Genomic DNA, 16,308 nt, shown 5'->3' with positions numbered 1-16,308 from the left:
GTCTGATTGTTCCTTCTCAGTCTCTTTTTATGCCTCATTACCTGTCTCATGCCCCCTAACTGTGAGTAGACCACAAGGATCTGTCCTGAACTTCTTCTCCCTCTATAAATATTCTCTCATTTGATGGATATAACAACTCCCATGGGTTCAACTATCATTCCTAAACAGGTGACTCTCAAATCTATATATCCATCCTTCATGCATCTCTTGAGGTCTATCCCCACGTTGTGAACTGCCTAGTAGACATTGTGAACTAGATGTTCCATAGATCAAATTCAATATATTCAAAAAACAACTCATTATATTTCTCCCCAAGCCCACTCATCTTCTGAACTTATTATTGTTAAGGAATAATGGATTTCAGGCTAGAAGGAACCATGGAGCAATCTAGCCACCTCTCCTAATTATACCAAAGAGGAAGCTGAGATGCAGAGAGATGAAATTAATTGCCTAAATTCCCACATATAGGAAGCAGTACAAGAATGATATAAATGGAAAGAAGAGGGAAGGTAATTTAAATTAAGGCACGGTACATGTTTGGGGATTGGTAAGTAGACCTGTATGATTGAAGAAAGCACTGGCCCTGGAGTTAGAGGACCTGGGCTCACATCTTGCCTCTGTCACCAATTACTCATGTAGCCTTGGGTAACTCACTGAAACTTCTCCAGGCCTCAGTTTTCTTATCTGTCAAGTCAGGGATTTGGAAAAGATGAGCAAAGTCAAAGTTTACCTTTCTGGGTATTAGTTTCCTTATTTATAAAATGAAAGGGTTAGTGTATATGTCCCCTTAGGTCTCTTCTAGGCCTGAATGTGTGACTCAGTTATTGTCTCATTCCTTTCTCTAGGTCATACAGCTAGTATAGCTTTAGAGGCAGAATTAGTATCTGGCTCTCAATTCCTATCCAAGTAATACTCTTTCTAGTATGTCATTTTATATCTCAAAATATGATGTTTCCATATTATGTTGCTTTAGAAAATTTTCAGTATTTAATGTTTGATAGAGGGGACAGTACTTATAAACAATTAAGGACTTTTGGCAGACTTCAAAATTTCCACATTCCATTCTGGGTAACAAAAGATTTTTGATTCAGTTTTTGATGAGTTTTCATACATTTGTTGGTCCACTTAGCATCTCACATTTCCAAATGCACCAATTCAACTAAAAAGACTGACTAGTGCTAATTTTTTTTTGGTCATCAGCCTACCCTGTCCTGGATCTTACAGAAATGATAAAATTAATAAGTTCAAACTTTCCTTACTGCTCAGACACTTATTTATCACAGATTTATTTCTTGCATTTGTATTCCAAAAAGAATGTCTTAATAGAGCATTATCTCCAATCTAGATGAGAAATCCATAAGAATAAGCCATGACATATGAAGTTATGGTCTTTATTTCTCTAACTGGATGCTTTAAAAACCAAAGCATTACTTTGTGGTTGGTGGGCAGACATCACATGTGTATGTGGGTTTGGGGCCAGATTCAAGTCTCTTGCTCTGGACAATTATTCATAGAAACAAATTTACATGTGCAAATGATTTACTGATTGCAGGTGTATGCAATTTGTTGAGTTATTTTTTCCTCTCCAATCTAGAGTGTCTCTGTGTGTAAAATACGATTCATGCTTTCAAGTTCTGAGAAATACAAGATTCTACTGGTTGGTTGTTTCTGTGAAATGCTAAGGACCCAACTGGCATACAGGGCTGTTCTCTAGGGATCTTATCCTCTAGTCAGCAAATATATGGTCTGGAAATCATTTGAGTGAATGTCTTGAAACCATAAATTTTAAAACTTGAATCCAGCAGCCTGAGGAAATTTACTTACATCACCTTGGCAGAGAAGATAAGGAGACCACTGTTTTAGTTTCCCATATAAAATCATAGGAAAAAAATAATAATACTCTTATGGGAGGAAGGGTGATTGAATAACTGTGATTTCATTGGGTTTCGGAAATCCTACCCCAGCCTACCACCCCCCCCAAAAAAACACAAACACTCCCTCTACCAAATGCAAATCTACAACTTTCCTGCTACTTACAGTCTTAAAGAGTTGCCTGATATGCGGAAAAAGTGAGTGACTTGCCCAAGAGTTATCTGGTACATAGACAGAGTGAATCATTTGCCCATGGTCAAATAGACAGTATACATGCATCTTGAATTAGGTTTTCCTGACTGTGAGGCTCAGTCCTCTAGCCATACACCAAACTGTCCATCACCACCACCACCACCACTACCATCATCATTAATAAAAATAAGGATACCAGCAACAATTTCTGGACAAAATCTTTGAAACAATCTAGTTCAATGCCTCTAGTTTTATTAATAAGGGCATCTAAGGCTGATCAAGCAGTTCATAGGTAAGCAGAGCTGGAACTAGAACCCAAGTCTTTTTGACTTGATATGAAACTATGCCACAAAAACATGTATGAAATGTAAAGCCACCACTCAGAGGCTGAGATTGTATAAATTCAAATAGGTATTCCTTCCCTCCACTACTTTAAGTAAGGGTAGGTGAATTTGGCTGTTTTTCCCCCTACCTCCTTTATCAAGTAGAAGTGACCTTCAGAATCGGCAACATAGTACTCAAGACAGAAACAACAAACTATAGGCAGTACAAATCAAGTATGGATGAACAGAAAGGCTGCATGATCTTAGAGTCAGGAAGACCTAGGTTTAAATCTATCTGTCACTTGAACCTTTCTTTGCCCTAGGCAACTATCTTTAAAACTATAAATGAAAGACAACTTGCTGATCTGCATTGGTAGAAGGAACAAATCACAGGGCCAACCCTCCCCTCTCTTTCTTGAATAAAAGACATGAAAAATATTAATAAGCATCTGGATTTTGTTGAATTGAATTGTCTGAGAGTATGGTTTTCCTATAAATTTTGGGGAAGACAGGAACAGCAAGAATGTTAATGTTGACAATAATGACAATCATAATAATTGACATTTATATATCACTTTAAAGTGGTCCAATCATTTATATAGAATTTGTATTAAAAACAATTTTTGACTTGCACAGTTAGTACATAATAGATGCTTGTTGACCAATAAGGAAGCTACTACAAGTATTACCCCCATTTTGTAGATGAGGAAACCAGGGTTCAGAGAAATTATGTGACTTGTTCATCTTCACACAGTAAGTAAATGTCAGGGGTAGGATTTGAACTCATATCTTCCTGCCTCCAAGTTCATCACTCTGTCTGTCATGCCATGCTACCTCTCTGAGAACTTCCAGTTTTGACATTTTTACCTGGCAATTAATTCTAGGAAAAGACTGTTCTTCCTCACCTGTAATGTTTCTCTCCAAAAAACCCCAATACTTTTCTGGGGACCTTTTACGTACTCCATCCCCAAGATAAATTTGGGACTTCTATAATACCTGTAACCTTCCTGGGTGTGCAGAGGGATAGAATTGATTTTCTATCCCCAATGACACCACATCCAATCAATTCAATTAAAAAAGATTAAATTTCTATGAAGTTATAGTTCCTGCTATGTGCTTGGATGCATGGAGATGTGAAAAGATGAATAAGTCAGTCCTTGTTCTCAATGACCTTATAATCTAGTTATGAAAGTAAGCCAGGCAATGACAGAACTCACATGGGCAGGGCAGGACTTTGTCTCTAGAATTGACATCTTATGGCTGGGTGGAGGTAGATGGTACTTCTTTCACCTTGAATCCTGATAATCGTGACAGAGTACCAGTGACCTGACCATCCCTCTATCTCAACTGGACTCTGAGCTGTTTGCCTCTCCCAGAATCCCAGATAATATATGATACTATTTTTAGTAGTCCCCTGGTAGACAAATATATGGTCTGGAAATACTTTGAACAAATGTCTAGGAGCCATACATTTTAAAATTTGAACTCAACAGCCCAAGGAAATTTATTTACATCATTTTGGCAAAGAAGATAAAACTGTTTTAATTTCCCATTGGGTCTCTTAGTCACCATGACTTTCTTCAGCATTCCCTTTGCCATGAGTGTGGCTTGCCTGCAATGAATCAACTCACATAGTTGATTCATATGGCCTCAAGTCATACAGAACACCTAGGATTGGCTAAGAATTCAAGTCAATAGCAGGGAGAGAAAAAAGTCAGCAATGAAGGAACAGAGCATTTACCACATATTACACAAACACATACAGAGAGAGAGAGAGAGAGAGAGAGAGAGAGAGAGAGAGAGAGAGAGAGAGAGGGAAAGAGAGAGAGGGAAAGAGAGTAAACAAACCTAGAGCTCCCCAGTTCCTATCTTTCTCTGCCTTCTATTCCTAGCTACATAGTACAATGGCTGGAGCACTAAACCTGGAGTTAGGAAGACCTGGGTTCAAATTCATCCTCATATACTAAGTGGCTTTGTAATCCTGGGCAAGTCACTTAACTTCTGTCTCAGTTTCCTCATCACAGTAAACCATGATTCAGGCACCAGTACCAACTGTGAGTGTACCATTGGTAACCCATCCCCCACATTTTACCCACACCAGAGCCCCAGGATCATTTTACATCTGTGGCAAGTGTCTCTGTGGCACTGGTTGAAATCTGCAATACAGATCTAATATTACATTTTCCTCTCTGCCTCCTACCAAGTCACTCCCCTTTTGACTTTCCTTGATTGGTATAGTGTATCACTATACTTCTAGTCTCTCAGATTCTCAACATCTTCTTTATTCTTAGTTCCTCACGGAGCTTTTCAAATTTATCAATGATTCCTTATTAGTCGAATCTGATGGCTTTTTCTTAGCCCTCATCCTTGACCTCATTTTAGCATTTGACAATGTTGAGCATCCTTTCCTCCAGGATACTTATACTCTCTGGTTTGCTAAAAACAACAACAACAACAAACCAGTGGAAGCATGTGAACTATAAACACTCATATCTACACACTTGAAAAATTTGGGAACCAAATTATCCAACTTGCTTAGAAATCTTCTAAATGGGCACCAAATTATCCAATTTGCTTAGAAATCTTCTAAATGAAAAGTTTCAGTGGTTTTGAATCTTTGTTAAAAACATAACTTCTGATCCCTTCTGATTTTTTTTTTGCAGGGCAGTGGGGGTTAAGTGACTTGCCCAGGGTCACACAGCTAGTAAATGTCAAGTGTCTGAGGCCGGATTTGAACTCATGTACTCCTGAATCCAGGGCCAGTGCTTTATCCACTGAGCCACCTAGCTATCCCCTTCCTGATTAATTTTCAAGAAGAACCAACATCAGAGAAGATGACTATTTATTAGCCAATTTCTTAAAACACCATAATTGTTGTATAGGATTGAAAAAAAGTATCATTATTCATTTTTGTTCAGTCATGACTAACCATATGACCTCATATGGGATTTTCTTGGCAAATATTGGAAGTGTTTACCATTTCCCCCTCAAGTGGATTAAGACTAATAGAGGTTAAATGACTTGCCCAGGGTCACATAGCTAGTATCTCAAGTCAAATATTAAGTCAGGTCTTCCTGATTCCAGGCCCTGTCCTCTATCCATTGAGCCAGCCAGCTGCTTCATCATTACTAATAAGCCCAGCTAATTTCCTTCTTCTGTTTGAATCTATATGTCTTTTTAAGATATCATTTTGCAGCTATAACAACTTTTAAAACCAAGTATCAAATAAACCAGACTTAGAATTGGACCTTAGAATACCAGAATCACAAAATGTTAAGCCAAGATTTTTTAAAATAATGATGCATATTCACCCATATTATTCTCACTTTATTTAATTAATAATGAATTACTAATTTAATATTAATATTTTAGTAAGAACAAAAACAATTTATATCATAAATATATATATCTATTATTAAATATATTTCATCTTTATCCTATCCTTTTTGTTTTCTATTTTTATACAGTAATGTACATAATGATTACTATAATCATATTGTATAATAATTTCCAAGTAAATGAATATGCATTTGCATTATATATGCATTATTTATAATATACATTTTACATATATGTATATATTTACACACTACTTATATATACTCACTGTTAGGAGGTTGATTAAATCCATGTTAGGTTCCAAGTGGTGTGAGGCGCTCTGGAGGGAGACCAGTTCACTCAAGGTCACCGAGAGCTGGTGCATCTTTACAATATTGACTTTATGATCATCAGTCCAGTCTGGAAAAATGACATGAACGGCAATCAAGTCTTTCAAGTGAACTCCCAGGATGGGGATTTTGAAGCCTTCACAGTCAGCAAAAGCTTTGCGGTAACGGCAGTAATTGCCACTGGAGGAGACCAGTTCTGTCATTTCATTCCAGTCCTGCAAACAGATTACAGAATTAAAGCCTCCAAATAGTATTTTCTCCTATGTCCTCCCAGGTTGTGTCACTGGAGATGTGATGGCATGTTTAGCCAAGGAGTTCTAAAGCCTTCCATAGAAGTAGTCAAGGCTGAGTTAGTGATTTCTGAGTTCACCCAGAAGCAAATGACTGAGAAAATGGGTCATAAAACCAATGGGACAGTGACTTCGAGGACACTGGAATTGGATGTGAAATATGAGAGCAGAAGACTGGCTCCTGTGACTCCTGGCATTATGATTTATCTGTAGAAGTACAACTTAAATTAATGAAATGACACTTCTGGAAAATCTTTTCAGTCAGTCAGTCAGTCAGCAAGCATTTCTTCTAAGAGGCTACTATCTGCCAAACACTATGCTAAGTATTGAGAATAAAAATTAAAAGAATGAAACAATCCTTACTTACAATCTCTTTTTTCTCAATAGGAAAATATTTGTCCTTATGAGTCTGGGGAAAAATATAACAAAGGACAAGTTTGGGAATTACCCTTTAGTTTTTTACATATATAATTTCTACTCTCTTCAACCTAGTTGTAAGTTTGTTGAGGATGGGGACCTTTCTTTTCTTTGGGCTTCCCATAATACCTAGATCATCTTGTTTAGTGATGAGTTAAGAATGCATTTTAGAAGTGGGACATTAATACACTATTGGTGGAATTGCAAAGTAGTCTAACCATTCTGGAGAACAATTTGGAACCATGGCCAAAGGACTATAACACTGTGAATATTACTTGACCCACCAATACCACTACTAGAGCTGTATCTCAGAGATCACAGGGAAAAGGACCTGTTTGTTATATATACACACACATATACATAAACCTACATAATATAGATATATACACATAATACATAATAATATGTAATAATATTATGTATCATGTTATATTGCATATAGAACTTATATTGATTATATTTTATCTGTATAATTTATTTATTTGTGGCAGCTCTTTTTGTGGTGGCAAGGAATTAGATTTTATGGGGATTTCCATCAATTTGGGAATGGCTGAACAAGTTGTGGTGTATAATTGTGATGGAATGCTATAAGAAACAATGAGCAGGATGATTTTAGGAAAAACCTGGGAAGACTTAAATGAATTCATGCAAAGTGAAGTGAGCAGAACTAGGAGAACATAGTACACAATAGTAGCAATATAGTAAGGAAGATTTAGTTACTCTGATCAATACAAGTATCCAAGACAACTCCAAAGAACCATGATGAAAAATGCTATCCACCTCCAGAGAGAAAAAAAAATGATGAGCTCTGAATTCAGAACAAAACATACTTTTTAAACTTATATTTTTATTGTTTTCTTTTGTCTGTGTTTACTTTTGCAACATGTAAAATGTGGAAATATGTTTGGCATGACCTCACATGCATGATCAAAATCAAATTGTGTGCCTCCTCAAGGAGGGGAAAGGGGCAGAAGGGAGAGAATTTGGACCGTTCAAAATACTTTTACATGTATTCAAGAAATGTTTAATGAAATAAATAAAAATAATTTTTAAACAAGAATGTATTTTAGCTAGGTAGAGGAAAGCAAAAGTTTATAATGAATCTGTTAGTCAGTTAAATGTACTAAGATACAGTAATAGTATACAATGAGAATTTCCTCCAGATCAGTATTATTCATCTTAGCAGAAAATGAAAGAGGACTTTCCAGGAAAGAAAAAAAAATGGATGATAAATTTTGACTTTGGAGAAATAGAATGAGCAGGAAACTTTGACAATGCTTAAATGAAAGGAGTCATATTGTGCTGGGACGCTACATTAAAATTATCATAAGGACTCTATTTCTGTCTTATACTATTCCAGTCAGGTGGTGTGAGAATGTTCATCCTCCATTGCACTATGAATAGGAGATGTTCACAGGGAAGGTTAGCTCATTCTTAGAATACTTAATTTTCCTTTTTATTAATATTATTTTCACAGAACAATGATGATTTGACCCAATTTTTGTACAGTCCACATCTACAGAAGACAGTTAACCCCATACAAACAAACATATATCTAGTGCACATAAAAAACAAGCGCTTTTGTTTTAAATTTGAGTAAAGCCTACAAGTACCTTTGTAACTTCTGAAGAAAGATGAGAATGTGTCTCTTTGAGGCGGGAAATAGAGCTGTGGCTTAATCCTCCCACCACTGCCATCAATGTGTTAAAATTCTGTAGCTGAAGGAGTTTCTGAAAGAAAAATGTCATAGGGGAGGGCTTGACAAATGCTTAATATTTGAATGAAAGATTAAACAAATTAGCAACTCCTAATATCATGAGAAATCCATTAGGCAAACCCATTATTCAGCATGTCTATAATGAGAATCTAAAATTTGTTCACTAGTCTTTCTCAGTAGAAAACGCTCTGAAAAAAACAATGACTGGAACAGGAGTTCTTAACTTTTTGTGCCTTGGACCCCTTTGGTAATTGGGTGAAGTTTATCAACCCTTCTCAGACTAATTTTTTAAATGATTAAAATAAAATCCATAAAATTATATTAAAATATAGTTTTTTTTAAGTTCATGTACCCCAGGTTAAGTACTACTCCTGGTTTAGAATATCTTTTTACCTTAAGCTGAATTACTAGACATAGAAAAAGAGAAAAAGTGTCTTTACCTGGGCAACATTTATAAATTTTGTGATGACTTCAGCTCTTTGCTGTGGAGTTGGTTTGCTAAGAACCATCAACTGGACCCATTTAGAGATCCCATTAAATAAAGCAATGGATCTTTCCAGGGTAGGGTTATTCTCCAGGCAGCCATGAATTACATAGCTTTGATAATCTGTGAACTAGTAAACAAAGAGTTAGAAATACTGAATCTCACTGGAGCAGAATATCAAAGAAAGATTTAAGTGACTTCTTTGTTCTACCTACCTATCTATGTATTAATTGATCTATCATTTATCTATCATCTGCCCATCCATCATCTATATTATCTTTCTTACCTTCCACAACACCTTACAATTTTGAAATTTTTTTCCTTAATATGCACAATTCCTCCATTTTATATTTACATAAAGGGCCACATAAAGAACAGCGAGACTCTCACATCTAACAGACAAAGGCCTATACCAAGGAAAAGGAAATTAATATCTTTTCAAGGTAAGGGCAGCTGACCAAAAATTTAAAAATTCTCAGTTAGGAAAGACAAAGAAATGAAAGCAAGCAGAACTAGGGCTACTTTAAAGCAAACACTACAAATCAGGAATACTTTCAGATGTTCAATGTGTGCACCTTCAGATAAGTCTGTGCAGGAATTGCTTAACTCCCACTGTGTGTCTGCCTACAGGAAATCCCTAACATCCACTGCAAATGGGAGCACATTTCCTAATGGAGGAAACCATCCTTCAGAAATGCATGCTTGTCACAAAATGCCCTGATTCAGCAGTGAAAGTACTGCTCCAGAGAGCCCTGATGTCAGTGCCTCTCAGGCTATAGTGCAGAGGGAAAAACGTAGCAGACATGGTCACAGAACATGGGAGGACAAACAACAGTCGCCAGAAGTTGCATAAGAAAATGACTAATTGTAGAGGATTATGGAAGTATAACAATAGCAAATGGGTGAATAGGCATCTTGGAAGAACAAGACCGAAGGCTTGAGGAAGGAAAAGAATATAGAAAAGAGGAAGAAGGTAGTATCAAGATGAGTAGGAAAGTGATGTTTTGGTTCAGGATCTTGGTCCCAGGAAAGAGCCCAGCTTTGGGCTACTCCCTGAAGACTACCATTTCAGATTTATGCCATCAACCACAATTAGGTATTTAATCCAAACCCCATTAAATCATTCCTTTCCCTCAAAGAAGCAAAAATCATTTAAATGAATGTAGTTTAACTTTGAATGTCAAAAACTCTAGAGAATATCTGAAAAAAAACCCACAAACACAAAATTCAGGCCCACAAAGACATCGAGAAACTAGGCAGAAGTTTAACTTCTGAGCCACAAACAATGACAGGATAATATTTCTCTTTGTTTCAAAGGCCTTGTTCCTGTGAGTCTATGGGAAAGATTCCAGGGGGGTACAGTGACATAGGCTGCCAACTCTTTAAAGGATGGAAATGGTGTTCCTGGGGAAGCTGGCATGATGGTTGTTATCCTTGGAACAGAAAATGTCAAGTTTCTTACTGAAATCCGTCTGAAAGATTTATGCTCCAGAAAAGTAAGGTGCTCAGCCAGTTCAATGGGCTCCAGATGGTCAAACAACAGGCAGGCTTTTCCCTTCTTAGATACTTTTTTTCTCTGTGTGACTCTTCTCATCCAGTCATAGGAAGGACTACAAGAAAGGAAACACAGTCCAGGTTCATGTTAAGTATAGTGGTGCTCAATAGTTGTTGTTCTTTATGTATTTACATAACCTTTACATAACCTAATACAAAGCCCATAAATGCTTAACACCTACATGTAGATTGATTGAAGCACAACTTGGTTATTTTGCCCAGATCAGTGGAAGCTCCATCCAGTATCCAGAAAGCCAATATGACAAGTGGGATGCATTTGGCAGATGACTCCCCAAACATGGGGAGTCATAGAACAAAGTTTTCTCTGTGAAGTTAGCTTTTTTTTTCCTTGAAGGGACTAGCCTTAAAACCCTGAGCTAATCTATACCATACTCTAATTTCTGACCAACACAGTATAACATTGAAGAAAGTGACTCTAGAAATTGCCAAGACACATGATAGGAGGCAGATCATGAAAGTTCTTATCTGGGTGGAGTAACATGATATCAAATAAAATATTCAGATTGTAGTCAGTTCAAAACTAGATTCAATATGACATTTGTGGCATAGTGAAAAGATCACTTATTGGCCTGGGATTAAGAAGACTTGGAATGTTATCATGCCTCTAGTACACTCCATGGTGATATTAATTAAATCATGTCAGTTTCCCTGTGTGTAAAATCAAGAGATTGGACCAGATGATTCAAAGATGCCTTCCAAGTCTAACATTTTAAGGCACACTGGCTCTGAATATTAATTGAATATCTACTATATGCACAAAGGATGCCATGGCAGTTCTGTCTGTAAAGCAGTGAGTTTCTTTTTTTGTTTGTTTGTTTTTTGTGGGGCAATGGGGGTTAAGTGACTTGCCCAGGGTCACACAGCTAGTAAGTGTCAAGTGTCTGAGGCCATATTTGAACTCAGGTACGCCTGAATCCAGGGCCGGTGCTTTAGCCACTGCGCCATCTAGCTGCCCCCAAGCAGTGAGTTTCTTATAGATCATTATTGAGGGACATGAAAAGTCCAGTTTGCCCCTAAATAATCTTCCTAACAGATTTGCCAGAGTGTCTGACAACCTAGCATTGAAGTCATTCCTTTGGATTGAATTCTCCTAAATGTTCCTGTTACCAATGCAAAATCCCCTTGGAAGGATTATAATTATAGTCATTGTTATTAATAATGATAGTAATAATAATAACTGTCATTGATATAACACTTTCAGATTTGCAAAATATTCTCCATGTCACTTGATCCTCACAAACACACTTTGAGGTATTATTATTCCCAGTTTGCAAATAAGGAAACTGAAGCTCAGCAAGGTTAGATAATTAGCATGTGGTCTCATATAAACATCTGGGGTGGGTTCAGATTCAGTGCTTTGTCAACATCATTAGCACCTGGGGATATCATCATAGCCTAGGGTTAGTTTGTAAACGACCATGAAGGATGGTTTGGGCAGGGACCAAACTCAGGACAAATACATTTTTATGGAGGTTGAAGCTATGGGAAAGATATTTAAGAAAGAATGTTCCACAACAAAGGGCAGTCCTACATGGAGCATCAATGTAGAGGCCTGGAGATGAAGGAATCAGGAACTCTGCCAAATATGTAAAGATGGGGGAGAAAAAGCAAAGCAGAGGAAAATGGCCCACACTACACAATTTTGCCAAGGGGCAACTTATTAACCACATTAAACCTCAGAGGTCTAATCTTATCAATAGTTCAAAAAAGACATATTTCTCTGTTCACTTCTTGCCTGCTTTGCTATAATAATAATTACTATTCATGCAATCTTGTAGGACAGGAATTATTTTATTTTTGTCTTTGTATCTCTAGCTAGCACCTAGCAAGGTTCCTGGCACAGAGTAGGCACTTAATAAATACTTGATTAGCATTAGAGGCTTATTTAGCATGTAACCTGTGATTCAATTCAATTCAATCACACCAGCATTTTTCAAGCATACTAGGTACAGATTATTGTAAAATGCAGTGAGATACAAAATGTAGATAATGTACTGTTCTAGCCATAATGTAGCATACATAATCTAATCTGGGGAAATAGCACATACAATGGTAACTATGATACAAAATAATAAATAAGTACATAATAAATACAAAAAATCCAGTGCTTTATGAGACCTGGGAGGATGTGATGAGAGGTTCTACTGAGCAGATAAAATTTAAGTTTTATTTTAAAAGACTTATAAAAAATACCTCAGATAAACGGGAGGGGAAGGACATCTGGGCAAAGGAAACTGTCTAAGAAATGGCATACTCAGAGGACAGAGAATAATCTGCTTTGACTGGAGCCTAAAGGGCATTGTTAAATGCACAGTAGATATTCAATAAATTAATTGAATTAATTTGTTTTCATTGAGATAACTATATATAGACCTTAAAACTCTGAACCTCTTAATTACCATAGTATCATAGATTTAAATTTGGAAGGGATCTTTGAGGTAATTTTACAGATAGAGGAACTGAAGCCCAGAGAGGCTAAGTGACTTGTCCAAGGTCATTTAAGAAGTAACTAGTAAAGCCAATGTTTGAACCAGGTCTCCAAGTATTTTTTATTTTTCTATGTCAACATGTAGAATGTATCAATCAACATATATGAATTATATAATGCTTAAGCATCAAATGCATGATAAAAACCCAAACTATCCAGTTCTTAAGGGGCCATCTTGGCAGCACATGGAAGACGGGACAGGCATTATTTATGGGTTCACATTGTATGATATAGTTAAATAAGTACAAGGAAATTTGCATAGCCTATATCTTGCAGCCTGATCCAATGTGGTTGCTCTCCAAAGGGAGAGCAGTCAGTATAAATCCTTAACTGATTTATAATGAGGTTAACCCAGAATGAACTAGTAATCCAAAGAAGAGGGAATTCCTCATGTTTGATGGGTGGGAACACGGGCCCTACTTACATGCTGGATATGTCAATGAGGTTGATATGTTTTTCATATCCCAGCTGGCTGGCTACTTCCCGAAACTCTTCAGTCATACGAATCAAACCAAGATCCAGATTAAATTCTGCTGGGAACTCCAGAATCCAGTATCTAAAAGGGATAAAATGTCAAGTAATAGTCTCAGGATAAGCTTGTGGGGAAGCTATAGCATTATTTGGATTCTCTGCTTTCATTATATTAAATAATCAATATCTCTCTGTCTAATGTACCATATCCAAATTCTACTCCTTTAAATCATAGTTCAAAGTACATTTCCCCCCAGTTTTAGATAAATACAGATGCAATTTTTTCTTGACTTTCTTTCCTTGTTAGATTACACTTTTCTTAGGGATAGAGAGAAATTTCTGTTTTTAAAATTAATCCTGAGATGAAGTTTTCTTGATATGGTCCCACTCTCCAAGCATCTTTATCCTGAGAAAAGTGGAGCCTACCCTTAACATCCCCCTAACTCTGGTAAAGGAGGCTTTTGCTTTATCTTGCCATGAATTAAGCCTTTGTGATACTTCCTGGGCTATCCTCACCCCCATAGAAGGTTGTACCCTCTCCCTCATCCAGCACTCCTTTAAGTATTATGAGCCACAGTCAAGATAACATAAAATTTAGCAGCTTCTACATTAAAGGATTGGAGGGCTTGACATATGATATTCCAGAGGGCAAAGGAGTTAGGATTATAACCAAGAATCACCTACCCAGCAAAACAGTATAATCCTTCAGTGGGAATAATGAATATTCAATGAAATAGAGGACTTTCAAGCATTTTTTTAGGAAAAGACCAGAGTTAAATAGAAAATTTGACTTTCAAATATGACTCAAGAGAAGCATAAAAAGGCAAACAAGAAAATGAAATCATAAGTGATTTAATAAGGTTAAATTGTTTGCATTCCTATATGGGAAGGTGATACTTGTAACTCACAAAAACCTTTCTCATTATTAGGCAGTTAGGAGTATATATATAAATAGAAGGCACAAATATGAGTTGAATATGAAGGGATGATAGCTAAAAAATTAAATTAAGTTGGAGAAAGCCCTGGAATAAAGGGAAAGGGAGGGGTAGAATGGGGTAAATTATCTCATATAAAAGAGGTAAAAGACAGCTTTTACAATGGAGGGGAAGATGGGACAGGTGAACCTTACTTTCATCAGAATTGACTCAAAGAGGCACTAACATATAGAACCAATTGGGTATAGAAATACATCTTACCCTACAGGGAAGTAGAAGGGGAGGGGGAAAAGGGGGGAAATGATAAAAGGGCAGGTAGATTGGGGGAGGGAGTAGTCAGAAGCAAAACAGTTTTGAGGAGGGACAGGGTAAAAGGAAAGACGGGGGAATAGGATGGAGAGAAATACCTTAAGCAATCATAAATGTAAAAAAAAATTTGAAGTGTTTCTCTGATAAAGGCCTTATTTCTCATATATATACACGTGTGTGTGTATATATATATATACACGTGTGTGTGTGTATATATATATATTCTCTTTATACATACATATATATGTATAAAGAGAATTGAGTCAAATTTATAAAAGTAGGAGCCATTCCCCAAAAGATAAATGATCAAGAGATATAAACAGTTTTCACTTGAAGTAATCAAAGCTCTCTATAGCTGTATGAAAAGGTGTTCTAAATCACTATTGATTGGATGAATGCAAACTGAAACAATTTTGAGGTACTACCTATTAGATTGACTAACAGGACAGAGAGAATGCCAAATGTTGGAGGGATGTGGGGAAAATGGGATATTAATGCACTGTTATTGGAGTTGTGAACTGATTCAACTATCCTTTAGAGCAATTTGGAACTATGCCCAAAGGGCTATAAAACCATGCATATCCTTTGACCTAGCATTGCCACTACTATATCTGTATCCAAAAAGAAATTTTTTTAAAAGAGGAAAGGACCTATATGTATGGATACATTTATAGCAGCCCTTTTCTTATGGCAGGGAGTTGGAAATTGGGAGGATACTCATCAATTGGGAAATGGCTAATCAAATTCTGCTATATGATTGTGATGAAATACTATCATGGTATAACAAATTATGAGCAGGATACTCTCAGAAAAACCTGGAAAGACTTACATGAGTTGATGCAAAGTGAAATGTACTATGTACAAAGTAACTTTAATATTGTAAGATGATCAGTTGTGAATGACTTAGCTATTCTCAGCAATGTAGTGGTCCTAGACAATTATTAAGGACTTATGATGAAAATTGTTATCCATCCCCAAACAAAGAATTGATAGTGTTGGAATACAGATCAAAACATTCCTTTTTACTTTATTTTTCTTGAGGGAGGAATCTATTTTTCTTTCACAACTTGACTAATATACATAAATATATTTTGTATGACTACACATGTACAATCTATATAAAATAACCACTTCTCAACGAGGGAAGTGGGGAGGGAAGAAGGGAGAAAATTTGGAACTCAAAGTTTTAAAAGTGAATGTTAAAAATTAATTTTGCATGTGTTTGGGAAAAAATAAAATACCAAATAAATTTTTGAAAATATTTTTCAACTCATACCAATCTTTCATTAGCTCATCCTTCCACATGGACAAACATTTGAAATATAATTAATTACATCAGCAGTTGCTTCTCAAAAAAAAGAAAGAAGATAAAAAGAAATGAGTCACAGGGAAGTTAACTTTTTTGCCCGCAGTCACCCAAGTAGTAAGCAACAGAGCCAGGATTGGAATTCCCCACTTATGACTACAAGCTCAATAGTCTCTTGCCTGAGTAAAACAACAGTAATAAAAGCACTTTTTTGAATTAACAGACCTAAATAGACAATGGTATTAATGGAAATCCTGGTGA

At 36.4% G+C, this 16,308-nt stretch overlaps 1 protein-coding gene across 6 annotated transcripts in view; it reads right to left on the bottom strand.

The window, feature by feature from the left end:
- RASGRP3 (RAS guanyl releasing protein 3) overlaps window positions 1-16,308 on the bottom strand; it is a 123,070-nt gene that overhangs the window by 55,505 nt on the left and 51,257 nt on the right. For all 6 annotated transcript variants that reach the window (XM_043988132.1, XM_043988129.1, XM_043988134.1 and 3 more), the window contains 5 exons: window positions 13,451-13,582; window positions 10,426-10,573; window positions 8,920-9,093; window positions 8,376-8,492; window positions 5,995-6,270 (listed from right to left, as the gene is read on the bottom strand). In XM_043988132.1, coding sequence (XP_043844067.1) covers window positions 5,995-6,270; window positions 8,376-8,492; window positions 8,920-9,093; window positions 10,426-10,573; window positions 13,451-13,582 — 847 coding nt within the window. The remainder of the gene's footprint in view (window positions 1-5,994; window positions 6,271-8,375; window positions 8,493-8,919; window positions 9,094-10,425; window positions 10,574-13,450; window positions 13,583-16,308) is intronic.

This window comes from Dromiciops gliroides, chromosome 2, assembly GCF_019393635.1.
Source record: "Dromiciops gliroides isolate mDroGli1 chromosome 2, mDroGli1.pri, whole genome shotgun sequence".
NCBI classification, from domain to species: Eukaryota; Metazoa; Chordata; class Mammalia; order Microbiotheria; family Microbiotheriidae; genus Dromiciops; species Dromiciops gliroides.
The sequence above is the reverse complement of the archived record's forward strand: the minus strand, read 5'-3'. Positions and strand labels throughout refer to the sequence as shown.